The following is a 26274-nucleotide window of genomic DNA, read 5'->3' as shown; positions in this document are numbered from 1 at the left end:
TTGTGGGGTTTCTCTCTGGTAGAAGGGATTAGCGGATGCAGTATAGAGGGAACAACAAGTTCTTTGGATCAGTGTTTGATTCACACTTTAGGCAAATGACAAAACAAGCAGTCATAAACAAGCAAAAAGTCACCTTGCGGTGTTGGTGGTAATTCACACCATGTGGCAATTCTGCCTCAAAGGCCTCTTTCAGACGGGCGTTGCGGGAAAATGTGCAGGTGCATTACGGGAACACCCGCGATTTTTCCGCGCGAGTGCAAAACATTGTAATGCGTTTTGCACTCGCGTGAGAAAAATCGCGCATGTTCGGTACCCAAACCCGAACTTCTTCACAGAAGTTCGGGCTTGGGATCGTTGTTCTGTAGATTGAATTATTTTCCCTTATAACATGGTTATAAGGGAAAATAATAGCATTCTGAATACAGAATGCATAGTAAAACATGGCTGGAGGGGTTAAAATAAATAAATAATTTAACTCACCTTAGTCCGCTTGATCGCGTAGCCCGGCATATCCTTCTGTCTTCATCTGATCTCTGTGCAGCAACAGGACCTGTGGTGACGTCATTCCGGTCATCACATGATCCATCACCATGGTAAAAGATCATGTGATGGATCATGTGATGACCGAAGTGACGTCACCACAGGTCCTATTGCTGCACAGAGATCAGATGAAGACAGAAGGAGATGCCGGGCTACGCGATCAAGTGGACTAAGGTGAGTTAAATTATATTTTTTTTTTTTTAACCCCTCCAGAGATGTTTTACTATGCATTCTGTATTCAGAATGCTATTATATTCCATTATAACCATGTTATAAGGGAAAATAATAATGATCGGGTCTCCATCCCGATCGTCTCCTAGCAACCGTGCGTAAAAATCGCACCGCATCCGCACTTGCTTGCGGATGCTTGCGATTTTCACGCAACCCCATTCACTTCTATGGGGCCTGCGTTGCGTGAAAAACGCAGAATATAGAACATGCTGCGATTTTCACGCAACGCACAAGTGATGCGCGAAAATCACCGCTCATGTGAACAGCCCCATAGAAATGAATGGGTCGGTATTCAGTGCGGGTGCAATGCGTTCAACTCATGCATCGCATCCGCGTGGAATACTCGCCCGTGTGAAAGGGGCCAAAGAGTCCTTGAGCATAGCAGCACCAACCTGTTTTCACGCCAAACAGGTAGCAAGCCTTCATCCAGACACAAGGCTCCCAGATCCCAACACAGAGACCTCGCTTCTGAGCCCAGCTGCCTATTTAAGGACAGCCAGGTGCTGCCAAAACCCGGACCGGCACTTAAAATCAGCCCAGCAGCACATGCTGGGAGGAAAATACCTGTTTTCCCAGACCAAACCTCTCACTGTGTCACAACATATAAAACCTATACACATGTGGTATTGTTGTGATTGTACTGACCCAGATAATTAAGGGCACAGGTCAGTTTTGCCGCAAAGGGAATGCCTTAGGGACAAAACACGTAAAGCTGTGGAGGATTTGCGTTTTTTTTTCCAATTCCACTCCTTTTGGAATTTTTTCCCTGCTTCCCACTACATGGTATGCCATATTAAATGATAGCATTAGAAAGTGTAACTTGTCCCGCAAAAAACAAGCCCTCATATGGATATGTGAACAGAAAAATAAAAAAAAGTTATGGCTCCAGGAAGACAGGGAAGAAAAAAAACAAAAAAAACAACGGTATCATAAGGATTAAGTGTCGCTGTTATACTTTGTATCAATTTTGCTATTTTTTAACCAACAACTAAATCCAGTGTCAGTTTTATTCCATACTTTTGGCAGTTACTGCATTATATGTTAGGATAACTGTTACCCATGCTGGATTCACTTTACGCTCAGAACCTTGCTTTCAGCAAAAGGCATAATGTAAAAAAAAACATACAAACCTTGCAACCATACTCACCCTCTGAGATCGAGAGACATTTTCACTATAATGTCCAAGTGTACCCATACTATTGGGCTGCTTGAATTTTGACTGTTTCGGCTGAAATAAAATAAAAATTATAAATGTTCATGGTGCATTTACATTTAGGCTAAAAGAGGTTGAGCAGCCATACTGGATACAGCCCACGTGCAGGGTTCCATTGCTACAGCAGTAGTCCACTGCTTAAAGAGGACCTTTCACCGATTCTTACCCTATGAACTAACTATACAGATATGTGGAGCGGCGCCCGGGGATCTCACTGCACTTACTATTATCCCCGGGCGCTGCTCCGTTCTGCCGCTATGCCCTCCGGTATCTCCGCTCACTAAGTTATAGTAGTTACATTGGGGTCTGAACTGAGGTCTGATTGGGGGTCTGATCTAAGGTTTTATTAAGGTCTGATTGCTGGTCTGATCTGAGGTCTAATGAAAAATATTTTTTTCTTATTGTCCTCTTCTAAAACCTACGTGTGTCTTATTGGTCAGTGCGTCTTATAGGGCAAAAAATACGGTATATTACTTTATTATAAATATATTCCCAAATACCTTTCATTAGTTATAATGGCTTGTTTTGTCTGGGGAGCAATCATTAAGAGAAATAAAATGGCCGCCGTCCTATTAGTACACACAAAACCTGCCCTAATCACACAGCAGGACAAATTACTTCACAACTCTGAAATAAAGAGCTGCCTCATCCTCCTCTCTGCTTGTCAGGGACTATGATCCTGAACACAGCTAAAAAGGACTGTGGTAATGTGGGGCTGTGGTAATGGAGACTGCATACAAGTGCTGCTGCTCATTACCCACATCCTCCCCCCTTCCCCCACTGTGCTTCATGTCTCCTCATGAACTAAATTCCCCAGAGATTCAGCTGAAGATCATATTAAACTGTATTTAGGATCATAAATGACAAGCAGAGCAGAGAGGAGGATGAGGCAGCTCTTTAGCTCAGTGTTGTGAAGTAACTTGTCCTTCTGTGTGATTAGGACACGTTTTGTGTGTACTAATAGGACGGCGGTCATTTTATCGCCCCTGATGATTGCTCCCCAGACAAAATGAGCCATTATAACTAATGAAAGGTATTTGGGATTATGTTTATAATGAAGTAATATTCAAGTTTTTTCAGTAATTAAATTTTTTTAATTCCCGGAGAAGAGAAAGAACAAAAGTGACATATTGAGGAGCATACCATTGTTGAAAGGAGATGTGTGCACAATTGAGGCCGTGGAGACTTCCTGACTCCACAGCCACCTGGTCAAAGAGATGAAAGGGTTTGGGAGCCTGGACATACTTTAGAGGCAGAATGTGGAGCTGCCAGGGACTATATCCCGCAGAAGAAACTTATATTATTATTTATTTTAAAGCGCCATTAATTCCATGGCACTGTACACCCAGCTGGGGTTACACAAATATAAAAATACAATAAACAAGAAACTATTAAGAGACTGGTACAGAGGGGAAGAGGACCCTGCCCACAAAAGCTTACAATCTATAGCATTGTACCAGGGCCGGTGCAAGGATTTTTGCCAACACAAGCGAAGCTACATTTTGGTGCCTCCCCCCCAGAACTCGGTGGGGGTGATGTAAAAAGGAGGGGGTTATGTAACATGGTGGTGGTGATGTGACATGGAGGGGGAGAAAAGTGACATGGAGGGGGAGAAATGTGACATAGTGGGGTGATGTGACATGGAGGGGGAGAAATGTAACATGAAAGGGGAGAAATGTGACATGGGGGGGTGGGAAGAAATGTGACACAAAGGGGGTGATGTAAAAAGGAGGGGGTGATGTCACATGGAGGGGGAGAAATGTCACATGGAGGGGGAGAAATGTCACATGGGGGGTGATAAGAAATGTGACACAAAGGGGGTGATGTAAAAAGGAGGGGGTGATGTGACATGGAGGGGGAGAAATGTGACAATTCACCCCCTCCATGTCTCATTTCTCCCCCCCCATGTCACATTTCTCCCCCTCCATGCCACATTTCTCCCCCTCCATGCCACATTTCACCCCCTCCATGTCACATTTCACCCCCTCAATGTCACATTTCACCCCCCCATGTCACATTTCTTCCCCTCCATGGCAGATTTCCCACCTCCCATGTTACCCCCCCTCCCCCCTATTAATGTTGTGTAAAAAACATTATGCTCACCTGGCCCTGGTCCCGTCTGCAGCAGCTCCCCTTCTCCTCTGTGTGGTCCTAGTATCTTCTCTCTGGGCTCCCGACAAGTTTGAGGACCTTTCCCACTCAGCCAATCAGTGGCCGCAGCTATGTCACGTGTCAGGCCAGTGATTGGCTCAGCGGGAAATCACTGGAATGAAACGTGCCACAGCTGCGGCCACTGATTGGCTGAGTGGGAAAGGTCCTCAAACTTGTCGGTAGCCCAGAGAGAGTATACCAGGACCATACAAAGGAGAACAGCTGCGGGAAGCCGGCCGGCGGCACACAAGTGATTTAATTTAGAAAAAAAAGGTTTTTATCCGACCCCCTTCCCTTGGGGGTCTGCCTTATTACAGTGCCGGGCCTCGATAGTACTTCATTGTGAGTACAGAATTGAAGTGAGAGAGAGTTAGATAGAGCAGTAAGCAGCAAGAGAGGTACTGCACCCCTATTTTCTGGGTGCTAAAGCTGGAGAACAAAGTGCAGTGTGAGAAAGATTGTTCCAGAGAAAGAAAATTGGCCTGTTAACCGACTTCTCAGCCAGTGAGACTGTAAGGCCCCTTTCACACGAGCGAGTATTCCGCGCGGATGCGATGCGGGAGGTGAACGCATTGCACCCGCACTGAATACTGACCCATTCATTTCTATGGGGCTGTGCACACGAGCGGTGATTTTCACGCATCACTTGTGCGTTGCGTGAAAATCGCAGCATGCTCCTCTTTGTGCGTTTTTCACGGCCCCATAGAAGTGAATGGGGTTGCGTGAAAATCGCAAGCATCCGCAAGCAAGTGCGGATGCGGTGCGGTTTTCACGCATGGTTGCTAGGTGACAGTCTATTCACTGTATTATTTTCCCTTATAACATGGTTATAAGGGAAAATAATAGCATTCTGAATACAGAATGCATAGTAGGTGATCAATTGAGGGTTAAAAAAAAATAAAAAAATTAACTCACCTTCTCCTCTTGTTCGCGTAGCTCCCGGTCTATTCTTTACTTCTCAAAAGATGAACTATCGGCTAAAGGACCTTTGATGACGTCAGATCACATGCTCCAATCACATGGTACATCACCGTGGTGATGGACCATGTGATTGGAGCATGTGATCTGACGTCACCACAGGTCCTAGCCGATAGTTCATCTTTTGAGAAGTAAAGAATAGACCGGGAGCTACGCGAACAAGAGGAGAAGGTGAGTTAATTTTTTTATTTTTTTTTAACCCTCAATTGATCACCTACTATGCATTCTGTATTCAGAATGCTATTATTTTCCCTTTTAACCATGTTATAAGGGAAAATAATAAAATCTACACAACACCTAACCCAAGCCCGAACTTCTGTGAAGAAGTTCGGATCTGGGTACCAAACATGCGTGATTTTTCTCACGCGAGTGCAAAACGCATTACAATGTTTTGCACTCGCGCTGAAAAATCGCGGGTGTTCCCGCAACGCACCCGCACCTTTTCCCGCAACGCCCGTGTGAAAGAGGCCTAAGAGCTGAGAAATTACTAAACTGTGAAACATCTGACGTCCATGCAAACAGGGGCAGATTGGGAAACTAAAGTGGCCCTGGAAAAAATACCTAAAGGTGGCCCCATATTGTAGGATTTTCTAAATTGACAGGAGGCTGGGCAACAAAAGTAAGGGGGGGTCAGCAATACCATAGCGCAAAATACCACATAACACAGTGCCACACAGTATATTGCCCCATAAAATTCAAATTTTTTGTGGATGTGAATTGCCATTCTACAAATTACACTGCGTGCAGAATTATTAGGCAAATGAGTATTTTGACCACATCATCCTCTTTATGCATGTTGTCTTACTCCAAGCTGTATAGGCTCGAAAGCCTACTACCAATTAAGCATATTTGGTGATGTGCATCTCTGTAATGAGAAGGGGTGTGGTCTAATGACATCAACACCCTATATTAGGTGTGCATAATTATTAGGCAACTTCCTTTCCTTTGGCAAAATGGGTCAAAAGAAGGACTTGACAGGCTCAGAAAAGTCAAAAATAGTGAGATATCTTGCAGAGGGATGCAGCACTCTTAAAATTGCAAAGCTTCTGAAGCGTGATCATCAAACAATCAAGCGTTTCATTCAAAATAGTCAACAGGGTCGCAAGAAGCGTGTGGAAAAACCAAGGCGCAAAATAACTGCCCATGAACTGAGAAAAGTCAAGTGTGCAGCTGCCAAGATGCCACTTGCCACCAGTTTGGCCATATTTCAGAGCTGCAACATCACTGGAGTGCCCAAAAGCACAAGGTGTGCAATACTCAGAGACATGGCCAAGGTAAGAAAGGCTGAAAGACGACCACCACTGAACAAGACACACAAGCTGAAACGTCAAGACTGGGCCAAGAAATATCTCAAGACTGATTTTTCTAAGGTTTTATGGACTGATGAAATGAGAGTGAGTCTTGATGGGCCAGATGGATGGGCCCGTGGCTGGATTGGTAAAGGGCAGAGAGCTCCAGTCCGACTCAGACGCCAGCAAGGTGGAGGTGGAGTACTGGTTTGGGCTGGTATCATCAAAGATGAGCTTGTGGGGCCTTTTCGGGTTGAGGATGGAGTCAAGCTCAACTCCCAGTCCTACTGCCAGTTTCTGGAAGACACCTTCTTCAAGCAGTGGTACAGGAAGAAGTCTGCATCCTTCAAGAAAAACATGATTTTCATGCAGGACAATGCTCCATCACACGCGTCCAAGTACTCCACAGCGTGGCTGGCAAGAAAGGGTATAAAAGAAGAAAATCTAATGACATGGCCTCCTTGTTCACCTGATCTGAACCCCATTGAGAACCTGTGGTCCATCATCAAATGTGAGATTTACAAGGAGGGAAAACAGTACACCTCTCTGAACAGTGTCTGGGAGGCTGTGGTTGCTGCTGCACGCAATGTTGATGGTGAACAGATCAAAACACTGACAGAATCCATGGATGGCAGGCTTTTGAGTGTCCTTGCAAAGAAAGGTGGCTATATTGGTCACTGATTTGTTTTTGTTTTGTTTTTGAATGTCAGAAATGTATATTTGTGAATGTTAAGGTTGTTATATTGGTTTCACTGGTAAAAATAAATAATTGAAATGGGTATATATTTGTTTTTTGTTAAGTTGCCTAATAATTATGCACAGTAATAGTCACCTGCACACACAGATATCCCCCTAAAATAGCTAAAACTAAAAACAAACTAAAAACTACTTCCAAAAATATTCAGCTTTGATATTAATGAGTTTTTTGGGTTCATTGAGAACATGGTTGTTGTTCAATAATAAAATTAATCCTCAAAAATACAACTTGCCTAATAATTCTGCACTCCCTGTATAGAACATGACCTATTTTGGTCAAGGCTATCTCTTTCTATTGATTGAGGAATGAGAAAAATACAAAATGCACACAGAAGGTATCCATATTTTGCGGACCAAAATGCAGACATGGTCATGTCAATGAGGGCTAAATCTCCCTCTTTATGCCTTAAATATGTTACATAAAAAGTAAGAATATAAATACACAAATGAACACAGGCCCAGGATCAGTCTGCATTGCTAAGGCCGGAAATAAAAAGTACACTGGCTTTTAACACTTTTTTACATTCTTCTATTAACATGACCCATGTACACACATTGCATGAGATCACACAGTCCAGGTCTGAAGAATTCATCCTCATTCATATATGAAGGGTTTGGAGAGGTACAAGGAAGCCTGAGCCTCACCTCTTTATCTGCATAGGGAAAGAGATGTTGCTCCCACTCTCTTCCAGGTTACTGATGGTCAGCTGCAGTGCAGCAGATATCTAAAGTATATGGAGGGCAAAAGCAGGAAAATCAGTGAATGTACACCAAAAGCCAGCAAATGATATGACGTTCAGGACAAGCTAAACCAATATGTGGTTTCACCTGGTTGCACAAAAGTATTACATCAGGTACCATGGCACAAGATACAAGTTTGCAAGCAAATCAAAGGGTTTTTTCCATCCCAGAAGTGGGACCTACACCTATAATGAGAACAGTGGGTCTCCAACCCCATCTCATGACTGCTGGGAATGGAGAAGTGGCCATGCATGCACAGCTCTGGGATTTCTGAAAATAGTGTAGCATGCGTAACCTGCTATTTTTGGAACTTCTTCTTTATGAAGCGAACAGCAGTATGCAGGATGTGGGATTACTGTTCTCATCATATGTGTGGGTCCCAGAACTGAGTTTTGCACCTATATGTACCCCAAATTATACCAATGAAAACTACAAGTTGTCCAGCAAAAATCAAGCCCTCGCACAACTTTGTAGAAAGAAAAATAAAAAAAATGATCAGTCTTGGGATGCGGCTATGCAAAAACATTTTCTTCATTAAAAAAAAAGTTTTTGTTGTACAGAAGTAGTAAAACGGAAAAAAAAACTATATGTACTGGGTATCACTGTAATTATACTGACCCAGAGAATAAAAGGATTGTGTTATTTATGCGAAAAAGTGAATGCTGCAAAATTTATAACGTAAAAAATCAGTGGCAGTATTGCTGTTTTTTCCCAACACCTTCCCAGAAAGAGTTAATAATAGTTAATCAGTAAGTTATGTGTACCCAAAGTGGCACTAATAAAAACAAGCCCTCGTATGGCTACATGAACTGAAAAATAAAAAAAGTTATGTCTCTTGGAAGGCAACAATAAAACATTTTTTTTTTAAATCGCTTAGTCATTTAAGGGGTTGTCTCACTTCAGTAAATGGAATTTATCAAGTAGACAAAATTAATACAAGACTCTTACTAATGTATTGTTATTATCCCTATTGTCTCCTTTGCTGGCTGGATTCATTTTTCCATCACATTATACACTGCTTGTTTCCATGGGTTACAACCACCCAGCAATCCAGCAATGGTGGCTGTGCTTGCCCACTATATGTGCTTTTTCATATAGTGTCCAAGCACAGCCACCGCTGCTGGACAGCAGGGTGGTCGTAACCCCTGGATATGAGAAGTGTATAATGTGATGGAAAATGAATGAAGCCAGCAAAGAAGCAATATGGATAATAACAATACATTAGTAAGTGCCTTGTATTAACTTTACATGATAAATGCCATTTGCTGAAGTGAGACAACCCCTATAAGGGCCGAAACAGGCTGGTCGCTAAGAGGTTAAAGATTTTTCTATATCAGTTCTTCACCGTTTTCAAAATCTTTGCTTGCTGTCATTCAATAAAAAGTTACTGGTTCCTTGAATGACTACAAGCAGAGATCAGTAAGAGATTAATGCTCTCCACAATGCCCAGATAGAACTCACCTCTGCCCCATACTTCATGGGATTCCCCAGCTCACAAATAACAAGCTCAGTCTCATTAGCTTTTTTGGGGGCACAGATTAGTTTCTCCTAGAAAAAAATATAATAATATTTAAAAAATAATATATAATAATTACCATCAGATATTACTATTATTATCACTTGTATAGGGCATTTACATTACACATACCTATGGTCAAGAGTGGTGCTGTCTCTGTTTCTAGTAGCCAAAAAGGCCATTATTTTCCATATTTGGTTTTCAGCTACTGATACAATTAACTGCAAACCCATGTGGCCTTCTTCCCATGACCATAGCTGTAGACCTGCTATGGAATATATTCATTACTGTACAAACCAACGCACCTTAGTTCTACTTAAGACCTGCATGTAGTGTGCCCCAGACGGAAGCCAGATATGGAGTTCAGCTTCATAGGCCCCTTCTCCATGGTTTCTGGCATGGAAATGGATTTGTGCCAGATTATCAATCCCGATAACAAGAGGATCTTCATTCCTTGGAAAAGAAATAGCTTGTCCAATCAGACAGGTAAAATGACATTTACTTTAGAAACACACTACGTCAGGTGGGATGTCCTGAAGCTATGCCAGATCCCACTGAATCGATCAGCACTGCAAATTGCTAAATCCTGCAAGCCAAGAAAATAACTACCCTGTCTGTTCTGAAATTCCCATATTAACTCTGTCTCTAGTATGTAGATTTCTGCATATACTAGTATGTAGACGTCTGGTTCCAAAGAGACAGTAAAGACACAGATATGGGAATTATTAGTAGAACTGACCATTTTGCCATGAGTTGAAGGTCTGGTATGCAGATATTGTCAATACCACAGTCCAAAAGAATATGAATCTAGAATTAAAAAAAAGGCATGGTAAAGGGTTATACGTAGCTGGAATGTCCTGAAATTAAGCAATCAGGCAATGGACTGAGATTTCACAGCCATTTCTGCTCTGTTCTTTTCAGTTTCAATGACAAAGGTCTGCTTGCAGTTTAGCCTCACTAAATGAGGTTAAACTGTGAACTGACACTCCCCACGGCTTCCAGTGGCATCCATTCAGACACCATGCCAAAAAAGGCCATGTGCTTTCTTGGCGTAGTCACGACTTTAACCTGCTGGCTGCACGGACGGCAGTGCGACCTCCCATTGTAAATGTGGCTGGTATTGGCTTTTTGGCTAGAAACCGACCCAAAATTTCAGGCCCCTCAGTTTCAAGGCCGCATTCCAGAGAGCACTAGCTAACAGCACATGCGGACAACATATGCAGACACATCTGTTAAACACTTTCTGGAAAGTTTTGTGCCTATTCTAATGTTAGCATTTTATTAAGACCAGCGTCTTAATAAGGCCTTGTGCTAGCGGTGGATTCGCCAAAGTTATGTAGAGGCGCCGGCCTCTTTGTAACTTCGGCAAATCCACCGCCACTTCTAAATGTAAGACAGCTTCCGAGCTGTCTAAAATTTAGACCACAACCCATTTTTTAGACCTGGCATGAGCGAGAAGAAGTTGCAGATTGTGGTGCAAAGGACCTTTGCTCCGCAATCTGCACCAGAAATACGCCTAATTTAGCTGTATTTCTGTTTAATAAATGACTCCCAAAGTGTATAAATACCCAGTGCACGTTATGGAGAGGGAGGTCATTATACTATGATGTCTCCTGAACATGTTACTCTCATTATTGCCCACTAACTTAGGCAACAGTGTGCATGACAGATGGGCTCCCTGAGAACTTTTACTTTGTATGCCTACTACCATGTTTTTATTATTCAGTAAAGATCACTCATTATTCACTTAGAAATTTTGCAAGCCTATTTATTCCCATCTCCCAGAATTTACGATAAAAGACTATGTCATTTCCTTGTCCTGCTTACCTGCTCTTGAAGAAAGCTGTTTCCATGTATAATTGGAGGCAACACACTTGTAGGTAGCACGGCTAAGCTGAAGTTGACACTGACAACTATAGGGCTAAGTTTATCCTTAAACTCAGATTCATCCTATAAGAAACAATGATGGGCAAGTGTCAGTATTTACTAGTCAATGTGTCTGTCTGTCAATGGATAGGCGCCTGATACATACCTTCAGGTAGACTTTGACATTACTGCAGACAGGTGCCCTATCATCCTTTACTTCAATAGATATTGTTTTGCTAGATGTTGGAGAATCAAGGAAGAGAGTTCTACGTAGAAATCTGTTCTTTTGGCTGTCCAGCTGAATGTCAGCTAAGAGATCTGAATAGTGGTAAGAGAAATCAAAGAATCTGATGGACAGATAAACTAAAAAAAGTGATCTACAGTATACCATATATATATAATTCTGGCTAATGCCATACAGGCCACTGCTATGGGGCCCAGTGAGAAGAAGAAGCCCAGATGCAGCTACTTGCCTCCATCCCATTGAGCTATGTGGACCTGACCATTTTTGTGATCATTGGACGCATGGAAAGGTGGGAAGGCAACATGGTCCAATGACTACACTGCTCATTTAAGAAAAGGGATTATTCACAGTTGCACGGCGATTGCATATTTAGTCCACTAGACAGCATGTATTAACACTTCATAGATAAAAGAAGCCCACTCTTACTCAATGTCTTGGGCAGGTTTTTTCCTGAGGTCTGCACACAGATGATCACATCAAAGCTAGAAAAAAACAAAAACAAACATCAAAACAGACTCATTTCCATAAACTGGCCCTCCTGTTATAGGAGCAGAACAACGAAATAAAGAAAGGACAGTTTCCATCAAATGACAAACCCAAACAGTGTTCCACCTGACCCCCTTGACTATGGAGTCAGTCGGGTTTCCATCAGGGTGCCTATCATTTTCTTGGACATAATAACACAGCATGCTGAAACATTTTTGAGTAACGCAGCTGTAAAACATGGCCTTACATAGACTGCCGATTGTTATATGATTCTGTGATAAGCATATACATTAACATTACTGCTATGATCTATTTGGGGACCACAAGTAAACTCATATAGCTATGATGAAAGCAGACAGAAGCTGAGTATGGAATAGGTACATTGTGCACTTCATTCCTGTTTTGTAGATATACTATAGTTAGTAAGAACCTTTAATTTTAACTTCCTTCTTTAAAATGAACCTTCTGTTTCACTATAACTTTAAATCCATTGCAGTTTATTGAGACTGTGATATTGGTGCAAGTCCATAATTTCTGCACTTCTGTGTTTTTTTGTTTGTTTTGTTTTTAAAGGCCCCAAATGGTAAATGCCACCTATAGATGCATCAATACTTTGGAATTGACTTATCATTTTGGCACTGTCTAAGAACAGTCTGCTTCTGGTGTCTAGGGCTTGTGATTGGTATAAACCCTAAGAGAGCATTCATTTTTATCTTATCAATTCAGATGAAAGACATTCGGTGGGTGGTACAGTCCTGATCAAAAGTTTAAGACCACTTGAAAAATGGCAAAAAATCTTATTTTACATTGTTGGATCTTAACAAGGTTCCAAGTAGAACTTCAACATGCAACAAGAAGAAATGAGAGTGAGACAAATCATTTTTTGAGCATTCAATTAATTGAAAATAACGATTAAACTGAAACAGGCTGTTTTTCAGCTGATCCAAAGTTTAGGACCACATGCCTTCAAAAGGCCAAATCTGTGCAAAGATGTGGATTCATTGTCATTTTCTGTCAGGTAGTCACACGTTGTAATGGCAAAGGCAAAAAAACTCTCCCTTTTTGAACGTGGTCGGGTTGTTGAACTGCATAAGCAGGGTCTCTCACAGCGCGCCATCGCTGCTGAGGTGGGACGCAGTAAGACAGTAATTTGGAATTTCTTAAATGATCTTGAGGGTTATGGAACAAAAAAGTCAAGCGGAAGACCCAAAAAAATTTCATCAGCACTGAGCCGGAGGATCTAATTGGCTGTCCGTCAAGACACTGGACAATCCACGACCCAAATTAAGGTGCTTACTGGTGCTGACTGCAGCCCCATAACCATCAAACGGCATCTAAGACTGAAGGGCTTCAAAAACAAAAAACGTCTTCAAAGACCTCGTCTCCTTGAACACCACAGAACTGCTCGTTTGGACTTTGCAAGAGAGCACCAAACATGGGACATTCAAAGGTGGCAGAAAGTTTTATTCTCTGATGAGAATTTTTTTTACCTTGATGGTCCTGATGGTTTCCAACGTTACTGGCATGACAAGCAGATCCCACCTGAGATGTTTTCTACGCGCCACAGTGGAGGGGGCGCCATAATGGTCTGGGGTGCTTTTTCCTTCAGTGGAACAATGGAGCTTCAGGAAGTGCAGGGGCGTGAAACGGCCGCTGGCTATGTCCAGGTGTTGCAGAGAGCATTCCTCATGACTAAGTGCCCTCGTCTGTGTGATAATGACTGGGTTTTTCAACAGGACAACGGTACAGTACACAATGCCCGCAGGACAAGGGACTTCTTCCAGGAGAATAACATCACTCTTTTGGCCCATCCTGCGTGTTCCCCTGATCTAAATCCCATTGAGAACCTTTGGGGATGGATGGCAAGGGAAGTTTACAAAAATGGACAACAGTTCCAGACAGTAGATAGCCTTTGTGCGGCCGTCTTCATCACTTGGAGAAATGTTCCCACTCACCTCATGGAAACGCTTGCATCAAGCATGCCGAAAACGAATTTTGGAAGTGATAAACAATAATGGCGGAGCTACTCATTACTGAGTTCATATTTGGAAGTTAGATTTAGGTTTTGGGGGGGTTTAGTTTTTTTTTGGAGGTGTGGTCCTAAACTTTTGATCAGCTGAAAAACAGCCTGTTTCCGTTTATTCGTTGTTTTCATTAAATTGAATGCTCAAAAAATGTTTTGTCTCACTCCCATTTCTTCTTGTTGCATGTTGAAGCTCTACTTGGAACCTTGTTAAGATCCAGCCATGCTAAATATGATTTTTTGCCATTTTTCAAGTGGTCTTAAACTTTTGATCAGGACTGTACATTTGAAGGTTTGATCATCTCTACATTCTTCCTTTCTTTACCGACATGCTTTTTATCATCTGTCATCACTATTCACATTATTAATCACTTCCAATAAGAATTACCTGCCAATATTGTATTTAGGCCAATCCCATAAGTCATTTAAATCTCCTCTATCATATCACAAGGTAACCTTACAGGCCATGAGTAAGACCACAAGATGTGGTGGAAACACGTTGGTCTAGCTCAACAGGAGTGTATGTTTTTATCTTTGTCATAAAATCCATATTTATTATTCAATCTGGATCAAACCTACTATTTTCAGCCTTACAAAGGTCAATGGTCCTCTTACCAGCTGGCATTCCTAGAACCAGTTGTACATGTCTTTACATCAGGGTTTAAGACATTTGGTGAGAAAGTAATTGAGGTATGTAGGGCAACAACAGGCTGGGCTCTGTAAAAGAGGGTACATGATCATGACAAATAGAGAGAGACACAGGCAGACAGAAAGAGAGGGACACAGAGACAGAAAAAGAGGTGGACTCAAAGACAGATAGAGAAATAGACACTGATAGGCAGATAGATAAAGGGACACGGCCAGACAGATAGAGAGAGGGACACAGACAGAAAAAAAAGAGAAAGAGAGAGAGAGAGAGACAGATATAGAGAGGAACACCAACAGAAAAAAGAGGGGGAAGAAAAGTTATTGTTCAATAGTACCAAGCTTTATCCTGCTGATAGGCAGTGGTCCACTTGCTATCAATATTTTTGTCCCAAAAAACTCTCTAACTTATCTAGTTGTTTCTTATGTTCTGTTTCCTATAAAGCCTAGGGTAAATCAACATGGTTGAGTTTTCAGCCCCCACATAGGTTCTTATCAAGTTTTCCTGGACCCCTAAAAGCCAAGTCTGCATAGCTGAGACATGATACTTACCTGGCCTTAGTGACAACCCCTTTGGTAGTTGAAACAGAAGAACTGGTCTTCTTAACACACTAATACCCACCAAGGGTGGCCCTCTAACATTCCTTATTGATAAATCAGTTATAATTCCAGTTCCCATTACTTAAAGGGGTTCTCCGGGAATTAAGAAAGTGAAAATACTTAAATATTACTTTATTATAAATATATTCCCAAATACCGTTCATTAGTTATAATAGCTCGTTTTGTCTGGGGAGCAATCATTAGGAGAAACAAAATGGCCGCCATCCTATTAGTACACACCAAACTTGTCCTAATCACACAGCAGGGATTGTCAGGGATTATGTGTCACGGATGGTGTACAGGAAACAAGACAATGCAAAATAATCTATGACTCACTGGATCCACAACTAAGGAACAAAAGGGAGACCCCTGCATGAGACCTGGCACACTCTCCCTGACTGCTCAGCCTATGCGAACACCCCAAAGGTGGATGGTCGCATATCCATGTACCTCGACTATCTAACGCCTGAAGACCCTACAATAGTGAGGGGACACGACCACCGGCTCCCTACACTAGACACGGAGGGAGTCAGGGTCTCCTAAGATCCAGCAAACAGAAAATCACAAATAAATATACAGCACTTATCTTGCAGAAGACTGGGATATAGGAACAGCATGCACACACACTCCAGGAAGTTGTATAAGCCGCACACTACTGCATTATGGGGAGGAATTTAAAGGGAAGCAATCAGTCCAACTGCATGACAGCTGAGAGAGGCTAACGAGATGAGGAACTGAAACCAAAACAAAGAAAACTCAAGGAGGAGGTTCTGAAAGGCTTCTGTCAGAGCTTCTCAGCTGTCTGGTTGTGACAGTACCCCTCCCTCTACGAGTGGACTCCGGACACTCAGAGCCCACCTTCTCAGGATGGGACCTATGGAAAGCCCTGATGAGACGAGTGGCCTTAACGTCCGTCACTGGGACCCACATCCTCTCCTCAGGACCATAACCCTCCCAATGAACGAGGTACTGGAGAGAACCGCGGACAAGACGAGAATCCACAATCCTAGAGACCTGAAATTCAAGATTCCCATAAACCATAATTGGAGGAGGAGGCAAAGGCGAGGGTACAATAGGTTGAACATAAGGTTTCAATAAGGACTTATGAAAAACATTATAGATCTTCCAAGTCTGAGGAAGATCAAGACGGTAGGCAACAGGATTGATGACAGACAGGATCTTGTAAGGCCCAATAAACCTAGGTACCAACTTCCAGGAGGGAACCTTCAATTTGATATTCTTGGTAGACAACCACACCAGATCACCAACATTCAGGTCCGGACCAGGCACACGTCTCTTATCTGCCACACGCTTATATCTCTCACTCATGCTCTTTAGATTATCCTGAATCTTTTGCCAAATAGATGACAAAGACGAGGAGAATCTGTCCTCATCAGGTAAACCAGAAGACCCCTCTCCCGAGAAAGTCCCAAACTGCGGATGAAACCCATATGCACCAAAAAATGGTGACTTATCAGAGGACTCCTGACGACGGTTATTTAAAGCAAACTCAGCAAGGGACAAAAAAGAACACCAATCCTCCTGATTCTCCGCCACAAAACAGCGCAGATATGTCTCCAGATTCTGATTGACGCGCTCCGTCTGGCCATTCGACTGCGGGTGGAAAGCAGAAGAGAATGACAACCGAACCCCCAAGCGAGAACAGAAAGCCTTCCAGAATCTGGAAACAAACTGCGTGCCCCTATCAGAGACTATGTCTGAAGGAATACCATGCAATTTGACAATGTGGTCAATGAATGCCTGCGCCAGCGTCTTAGCATTGGGCAAACCCGGAAAAGGGATGAAATGCACCATTTTGCTAAAACGGTCCACCACCACCAGAATCACAGTCTTCCCCGAGGAACGAGGCAGGTCCGTTATGAAGTCCATGGACAGATGTGTCCAAGGACGGGAAGGAATGAGTAAGGGAAGGAGAGGACCTGATGGCCGTGAATGAGGGACTTTGGCACGAGCGCAAGTCTCGCAGGCTGCCACAAAACCCTCAACCGACTTACGAAGCGCAGGCCACCAGAATCTCCGAGCGATGAGATCCAGTGTGGCTCTTGCCCCCGGGTGCCCAGCAAGGACCGTATCGTGGTGTTCCTTAAAAATCTTGTGTCTCAAAGCGAGAGGCACAAACAACCTCCCAGGAGGACAAAGATCAGGAGCCTCTGACTGGGCTGCCTGCACCTCTGCCTCCAATTCAGGAAAAAGAGCAGAGACCACCACACCTTCAGCCAAAATGGGACCCGGGTCTTCAAAATTACCACCTCCCGGAAAACAACGTGACAGGGCATCTGCCTTCACATTCTTAACCCCAGGGCGGAACGTAACAACAAAATCAAACCTTGAAAAGAACAAAGACCATCTGGCCTGTCTCGGGTTCAGACGCTTGGCTGACTCCAAGTAGGCCAGATTTTTATGGTCAGTAAACACGGTAATAGGGTGTCTGGCTCCCTCTAGCCAATGGCGCCATTCCTCAAAAGCCAACTTGATGGCCAACAATTCCCTATCTCCCACATCGTAATTTCTCTCTGCGGAGGAGAGTTTCTTCGAGAAAAAGGCACACGTTCGCCATTTGGCAGGAGAGGAACCCTGAGACAAGACCGCACCCACACCTACCTCAGAAGCATCAACCTCAACTATGAAGAGTAAAGAAATATCAGGTTGTACCAGGATGGGAGCGGAAGCAAAACTCTCCTTGATATTAGAAAAAGCCTTACGCGCCTCTACCGACCAGGAAGAAAAATCTACCCCCTTTCTGGTCATATCAGTGAGTGGTTTAACAACAGAGGAATAATTCAAAATAAACTTCCTGTAATAATTGGCAAAGCCCAAAAAACGCATCAGCGCCTTCTGATTCTCAGGAAGCTCCCACTCAAGCACAGCGCGGACCTTCTCGGGGTCCTTGCGAAAACCAGAAGCGGAGAGAAGAAACCCCAGAAATTGAATTTCTGGAACCGCAAACACACATTTTTCCAGTTTCGCGTATAATTTATTCTCCCGCAGGATGAGCAAGACCTGACGTAAGTGTTCCTTATGAGTTTTGAAATCAGGAGAAAAAATCTAAATGTCATCCAAATACACTAATACAAATTTTCCCATTAAATGATAAAAAATGCTGTTCACGAAATGCTGAAAAACGGCTGGGGCATTCATCAAACCAAAAGGCATAACCAAATTCTCAAAATGGCCCTCAGGGGTATTGAAGGCCGTCTTCCATTCGTCTCCTTCTCTGACCCTGACCAGGTTGTATGCCCCTCTTAGGTCTAATTTGGAAAAGACTTTAGCCCCTACAACCTGGTTAAACAGGTCCGGGATCAGAGGAAGCGGATAAGGGTCACGAATAGTGATACTGTTCAGCTCCCTGAAATCCAGACAAGGTCTTAAAGAACCATCTTTTTTCTTAACAAAGAAAAAACCAGCCGCAACAGGTGACTTCGAGGGTCGTATGTGACCTTTTCTCAGACTCTCAGAGATATAAGTACGCATAGCGACCCTCTCAGGTTGGGAAAGATTGTATAAACGAGATTTAGGCAGTTTGGCGCCTGGGATGAGATTAATAGGGCAATCGTACTCCCTGTGCGGGGGCAAATCCTGAACTCCACTCTCAGAGAAGACATCCGAAAATTCAGAGAGGAAAGGTGGTACAATCTTAGTAGAAACCTCAGAAACAGATGTTGTGAGGCAATTCTCTCTGCAAAAGTCACTCCAACCATTTATTTGCTCGCTTGCCAATCAATGGTGGGGTTATGTTTAGTGAGCCAGGGTAGCCCCAACACTAGAGGAGTAGGCAAACTGCTAAGGACGAAACATGACACATCCTCAACATGAGTATCACTCACAATTAAACGGATATTGTGAACTATGCCCTTTAATGATCTCTGAGAAAGTGGAGCGGAATCAATAGCAAAAACAGGAATATCCTTTCCCAAAGTGCATACCTGGAAACCATGAGTTATTGCAAATTGACTATCAATGAGATTGACAGCTGCTCCACTATCCACAAAAATCTCACAAAAAATGCTCTTGCTCTCTAGCGCCACCCTAGCAGGCAGGACAAAACGGGAACTACAAGCAAACGGAAAACCTTCAATTTCCGCCTCAACCCTGCCAATAGTAACAGACGGAACAGTTTTAAAAGATTTTTTCCTTTTTGTTTCTTTATTACTCCCAGAAAACTGCCTGAATCTCCTAGAGGGACAAACATTTGCCGAATGATTTATACCTCCACAACAAAAACAAACCCTGCCATGCGGGCTGAATCTTCTATTGTCAGAGGCAATCAACCCCAGCTGCATGGGCTCCTGCTCAGAAGGGGCTGACAGCGACTGAGACCCCTGCGCACAGAATGAGACCGCTGCACTGTCCCGGGACTGAGTATGACAGGAAGGAGAGATCTCTCCTCTCTCTCTAAGACGCCTGTCAATACGAACGGCCTGAGACATAGCAGAGTCCAAGGAGATAGGCCTCTCATGAAAGGCAAATGCATCTTTCAATCCCTCTGAAAGACCATGGCAAAATTGACTTCGGAGTGCAGCATCATTCCAACCAGTATCAGCTGCCCATCTCCGAAATTCTGAGCAGTATATCTCTGCGGATTGTTTACCCTGGCATAACAGACGTAGTCTAGACTCAGCCAGAGCAATACGATCCGGATCATCATATATCTGACCCAGGGCTAAAAAGAATTCATCCACTGAACAGAGGGGCCGTGCCCCCTCCGGCAGCGAAAATGCCCAGGACTGAGCGTTACCCCTGAGCAGCGATATAATGATCCCCACCCTCCGTTCCTCATCACCAGAGGAATGGGGAAGAAGGCGAAAATGGAGTTTGAAAGCGTCTCTAAAACGCACAAAATTCTCACTACCCCCGGAGAACGTATCCGGGAGCGAGATCTTAGGCTCAGAACAAACTCCATGAACGCAAGCTGAACCGGTCACTTGAAACTGAGAAAAAGTCTTACGGAGATCAGCTACCTCCAATGAAAGACCCTGGAAGCGTTCAGCCAAAAGTGAAACTGGATCCATGCTTAAGACGGTTTTGGCGGCTTATAATGTCACGGATGGTGTACAGGAAACAAGACAATGCAAAATAATCTATGACTCACTGGATCCACAACTAAGGAACAAAAGGGAGACCCCTGCATGAGACCTGGCACACTCTCCCTGACTGCTCAGCCTATGCGAACACCCCAAAGGTGGATGGTCGCATATCCATGTACCTCGACTATCTAACGCCTGAAGACCCTACAATAGTGAGGGGACACGACCACCGGCTCCCTACACTAGACACGGAGGGAGTCAGGGTCTCCTAAGATCCAGCAAACAGAAAATCACAAATAAATATACAGCACTTATCTTGCAGAAGACTGGGATATAGGAACAGCATGCACACACACTCCAGGAAGTTGTATAAGCCGCACACTACTGCATTATGGGGAGGAATTTAAAGGGAAGCAATCAGTCCAACTGCATGACAGCTGAGAGAGGCTAACGAGATGAGGAACTGAAACCAAAACAAAGAAAACTCAAGGAGGAGGTTCTGAAAGGCTTCTGTCAGAGCTTCTCAGCTGTCTGGTTGTGACATTATGATCCTAAATACAGATGATAAGATCTTTAGCTGTATCTCTGTAGGAATGGAGTTCATGAGCAGATGTGGCTAATGAGCAGCAGCACTTGTTTACAGTCTCCATTACCACAGCCCCACATCACCACAGTCTGTCCTGTCCGTCCTCTCTGTACTTCATGTCTCCTCATGAACTCCATTCCTACAGAGATTCAGCTAAATATCATACTAAACTGTATTCAGGATCATAATCCCTGACAAGTAGAAGAGGAGGACGAGGCAGCTCTTTACCTCAGTGCTGTGAAGTAACTTATCCTGCTGTGTAATTAGGACAGGTTTTGTTTGTACTAATAGGACAGCGGCCAATTTGTTTCTCCTAATGATTGCTCCCTAAACAAAACGATCCATTATATCTAATGAAAGGTATTTGGGAATATATTTATATTAAAGTAATATTTACGTATTTTCATTTTCTTAATTCCCAGAGAAACCCCTTTAATGTAAACTTTGGAATAAAGCTATACCCAGCTAGCACCAACCCAATATGAATAGGATGCATGTATGAAAAGGAGGCATATGTAAACTTTCTTACCTGTATACATACACTGTGTCTGCTCCAAAAGCACCGACAATCAGATCTACAAGAGACGCAATTCAGAATACATAAGAAAACAGACAAGAGGTAATGGATTCAATAACATTCCAGATTCCAATATTACCTGGATACCCGTTACCATCAATATCTTTTCCTCCTCGGAGAGTAAATCCAAATTTAGAAGGTGTGGATAGGGGGTTCTCCAGGATCTGGGATGGTTGTGTTGACAGCCCGGATCTTTGTCCTTTAAAAATATACACACAGCCTCCTCCAGATTTTCCTCCAAATGGAGAACCAACAGCCACATCTAGGATGAGACAACCCAACAATAGCATACAAACAAAAATGGTGCAATACTTGTTTAATTTCACAAGTTTGTAGAAGTCCCTCCTTGTATGGAAGGGACAACAGGTAAGGGTCTATGGCACGGCACCTTGTTCTTACCATTGTATCCATCCAGATCTAGGTCTCCTAGTGGAGCAATTGATGCACCAAATTGCCCATAAACATAGTTCCCACTAAGGGTCTTATAATCTTCGCCAAACTTTCTGGTTGTCTTCTGCATAAACACGGAAACTTGTCCAACCTCTTGTAATTTTCCACCAATGTGGTGTTTTAAGAATAAAGGTGCTCCGACCAGAAGATCATCATATCTGCAGGCAGAGGCAAAACAATACTGTAGCACACATAGATAAGCTGGAAATTGTCTGCACCTCTTAATTTATCATCACTTGTGTGCCTAAAGCTTCTTTGTAGACCCACATGTCCTCATGGAAACACTATAATCAAACCCTGTGTATCTCAATACTGCGGTCATATAGTCTCTTCATTTGTCCCCCACTTCTTTCTAACTCACTTAGCAGGACAAAAAGGGCAAAAGGAAAGAAGCATGATCATACTAAACAGGCTTCGTTTGTGGTCTGTAACAATGGAAACAAATTGGTCTACATATAAGCTGAATACACAAAATGACAACAAAAATGTAATCAAGACTTCAGTTTCCACAGAAGTTGTCACACAGTGTCTATATAAGTTATTTAGGGCTTAGGAAAGTTGGAAGACTGTAGGAACTGTGAAGGTATTTATGACCAAACTTTTGTGCAAGAAAATATCTATAGGAATCAATTAGGGTAATGGTTTTGTGAAGCTATCTAGTTTTTGTGTTATATTACCTAAGGTCTAACACTAGATGGCTTTAGATCTTTTCTAAACAAATCCGCATTATCTTAGGTTAAACACTAGAGGGCTCAAACATAAATTCAATCCTCAAATTTGAACTGTGGCCATTTACTCACCCATCTTTATCAATATCGGTGACTGCTACTGCATAACCAAAATGTGCAGCAACCTGTAAGGAATATAACACACGCACATTCATTATACAAACACTCAGAGAACTGTTGGCCCTTACACACCTACTACATTTTATACAAGGAAAGCATATGATTGTTTAGTATGTTTCCCATCACCTCCCATGTACAAACACAGTTGGGCCTAGACCTGATGTAGCTGCATGTTTCCTCAAAAAATTATGGGTGAGGCTACACTGACTTTTTGTAGCGAGACTGATTGATCTTAACTATTTAACTACAGCTGCAGTCCAAATAAATGTACTCAATAGAATGCAATCTTCTGGACCGCAGCTGTCATTCAACAGTTAAAATCAATCAGTTGTGCTGCAAAAATTTGCAGTGTAGCCCAGGCGTAAAAGGCAAGTGGCCATGAGTTATGGAAATGGTCATTGTTCTGTGTAGATATGCTGGATATACCAAATAATGGTATTTGAACAGAATTTTGGCATTTACGAGGGTATTAATTCCTCTGGGTTCTAAACTCAAGCAGATTTTTACAGACATTGCCAAAACTCTTGTTCTGTCCCCAGATCTCAGTAGTTATTGTGTACTTGTAGTACCCCAGACCTGAGGGTACTACAGTTCTGTATATAGTTTGTATTTTGTTTTGTAATGTTATATATTCTGTATGTTATGGCCATATCAACCAGCGGGGACATATGCACAAAGCGATTTATGCCTTTAATATCCCTCCCTCGGAAGTCAATAAAACAAAGCTGACTGGGTGTCCAAAATGCGGTATACCAAAAGCTGCACTAGACCACTGTATATGGCTTTGCCCAAAGGTACGGCTGTACTGGGAATGGGTCTTGTCTTGGATCAAAGATACTTGGCAGATAGTTTTGCCATGTGAGCCTCGGGTGGTATTATTTCATGATTACCCGGATAATGTCAGGGTTCCTGGGCTGGTAGATGGAGTGCTACTTGTAGCATTGAGATGTTTACTCCGTAACTGGCTGGTTCCACATGTCCCTTCTGAAGGGGAATTTCAGGGCCAAATGAGACACTTTCTGTTGATGGACCAGCGGGAAGCAGAAGCTCATAAAAATCAGAAATCAACACGATTTTGAGATAAATGTAATGCATTTATTTCCAAGCATTTATCAGCAGAGGATACACTATCCCCCATGAAAAATTTCAAACATACTTATTAAAAGATCTAAAAGGGACACTAGGGAAACTGAAAGTGACGTAGGAACAATGCACGGTAGGAACTTAGGAGAACAAAATATGGGAGTTCGAGACGCATCCAGATGGGAACGGTGTTACGGGTGGGGGAGGGATGGGTGTTGTGGGGTGAATGTCTTATTTACTTCATTTTTTTGTGCAATTGGATAATACAAGATAAACATATTATTGAGATTTTAAGATATTGTACTAATGTCCATATACTTTAGACTTTGTATGACATAAAAATTTGAATAAAATGTTAATAAAAAAAAACAACAAAAAAAAAAAAAACAGCGGAGACATGGATGGCAAAAGTTAACCAAGAATAGGGCTAACCAACCTGTTCCTCCCCTCTTGGTAGGAGTAGGCTGGTCCTGCTTCCTGCCAGGAGGGGGAGTTCCTGAGGAAGAACATTGCAGAGCTCCTGTGCCTGTTGGAGATTCCCCAGAGAGAACTTCTAAAATTTGCCTCAAGTAAAGCCTTAAGACTCCAGACAGCAGAGTGAACTGCTATATCCAGCATCTACAGACACTACTGTGAGGTGAGGGACTATGGCCAAGACAACCATCACCAGGTTACCACTAAGGGTCCATTCACACGTCCGTGGAATGGGTCCGCATCTGTTCCGCAATATCCGAAACGGGTGCGGACCCATTCATTCTCAATGGGGCATGAATGGATGCGGAGAGCACACTATGTGCTCTCCGCATCAATATTTCCGGAGCAGGGCTCCGATCTTCCAGTCCGCAGCTCCGGAAAAAAATAGAACATGTCCTATTCTTGTCCGCAATAGGCAGTTCTATGGGGTTGCCGGCCGGATGTATTGCGGATCCGCATTACACTACGGACGTGTGATTGGACCCTAAATCAGTACAACCTTAGTGCTAAACTCCAGCCATCCAAGTTCTATGTTGCACTTAGCAAAAAAAAACACTTTGTTGCGTCTACTTCTAGCCTCATTCTTCATTACTACATTTCCACTGCACTGATCCTGAGGGAGTACAGTGTGACACAACACTTCATCAAGGCCACTACTAGAGTTGAGCGAACACCTGGATGTTCGGGTTCGAGAAGTTCGGCCGAACTTCCCGGAAATGTTCGGGTTCGGGATCCGAACCCGACCCGAACTTCGTCCCGAACCCCATTGAAGTCAATGGGGACCCGAACTTTTCGCCACTAAAAAGGCTGTAAAACAGCCCAGGAAAGAGCTAGAGGGCTGCAAAAGGCAGCAACATGTAGGTAAATCCCCTGCAAACAAATGTGGATAGGGAAATTAATTAAAATAAAAATAAAAAAAATAAAAATTAACCAATATCAATTGGACAGAGGTCCCATAGCAGAGAATCTGGCTTCACGTCAGCAGAGAATCAGTCTCTTCATGCCATAGCAGCGAATCTGGCTTCATGTCAGCAGAGAATCAGTCTTCATGTCATAGCAGAGAATCAGGCTTCACGTCACCCACCACTGGAACAGGCCACTGTCACATATTTAGGCCCCGGCACCCAGACAGATGAGAGAGGTCCCGTAACAGAGAATCTGGCTTCATGTCAGCACAGAATCAGTCTTCATGTCATAGCAGAGAATCAGGCTTCACGTCACCCACCACTGGAACAGGCCACTGTCACATATTTAGGCCCAGGCACCCAGGCAGAGGAGAGAGGTCCCGTAACAGAGAATCTGGCTTCATGTCAGCAGAGAATCAGTCTTCATGTCATAGCAGAGAATCAGGCTTCACGTCACCCACCACTGGAACAGGCCACTGTCACATATTTAGGCCCAGGCACCCAGGCAGAGGAGAGAGGTCCCGTAACAGAGAATCTGGCTTCATGTCAGCAGAGAATCAGTCTTCATGTCATAGCAGAGAATCAGGCTTCACGTCACCCACCACTGGAACAGGCCACTGTCACATATTTAGACCCAGGCACCCAGGCAGAGGAGAGAGGTCCCGTAACAGAGAATCTGGCTTCATGTCAGCACAGAATCAGTCTTCATGTCATAGCAGAGAATCAGGCTTCACGTCACCCACCACTGGAACAGGCCACTGTCACATATTTAGGCCCAGGCACCCAGGCAGAGGAGAGAGGTCCCGTAACAGAGAATCTGGCTTCATGTCAGCAGAGAATCAGTCTTCATGTCATATCAGAGAATCAGGCTTCACGTCACCCACCACTGGAACAGGCCACTGTCACATATTTAGGCCCCGGCACCCAGACAGAGGAGAGAGGTCCCGTAACAGAGAATCTGGCTTCATGTCAGCACAGAATCAGTCTTCATGTCATAGCAGAGAATCAGGCTTCACGTCACCCACCA

General features: G+C 43.3%; 1 protein-coding gene across 2 annotated transcripts in view; it reads right to left on the bottom strand.

Moving 5' to 3' along the window:
- The window catches only part of ITGA2B (integrin subunit alpha 2b), a 130784-nt gene that overhangs the window by 32169 nt on the left and 72341 nt on the right, over window positions 1-26274 (bottom strand). For both annotated transcript variants that reach the window (XM_040435903.1, XM_040435904.1), the window contains exons 12-24: window positions 22738-22790; window positions 21887-22095; window positions 21567-21749; window positions 21440-21485; window positions 14650-14751; window positions 11952-12007; window positions 11448-11599; window positions 11243-11365; window positions 10155-10222; window positions 9721-9868; window positions 9361-9447; window positions 7804-7883; window positions 1919-1999 (exon numbers count right to left, since the gene is read on the bottom strand). In XM_040435903.1, coding sequence (XP_040291837.1) covers window positions 1919-1999; window positions 7804-7883; window positions 9361-9447; window positions 9721-9868; window positions 10155-10222; window positions 11243-11365; window positions 11448-11599; window positions 11952-12007; window positions 14650-14751; window positions 21440-21485; window positions 21567-21749; window positions 21887-22095; window positions 22738-22790 — 1388 coding nt within the window. The remainder of the gene's footprint in view (window positions 1-1918; window positions 2000-7803; window positions 7884-9360; window positions 9448-9720; window positions 9869-10154; window positions 10223-11242; window positions 11366-11447; window positions 11600-11951; window positions 12008-14649; window positions 14752-21439; window positions 21486-21566; window positions 21750-21886; window positions 22096-22737; window positions 22791-26274) is intronic.

The sequence above is a fragment of the Bufo bufo genome, chromosome 6 (genome assembly GCF_905171765.1).
Source record: "Bufo bufo chromosome 6, aBufBuf1.1, whole genome shotgun sequence".
Classification (NCBI taxonomy): Eukaryota; Metazoa; Chordata; class Amphibia; order Anura; family Bufonidae; genus Bufo; species Bufo bufo.
This window is presented reverse-complemented; position numbering and strand designations above follow the sequence as displayed.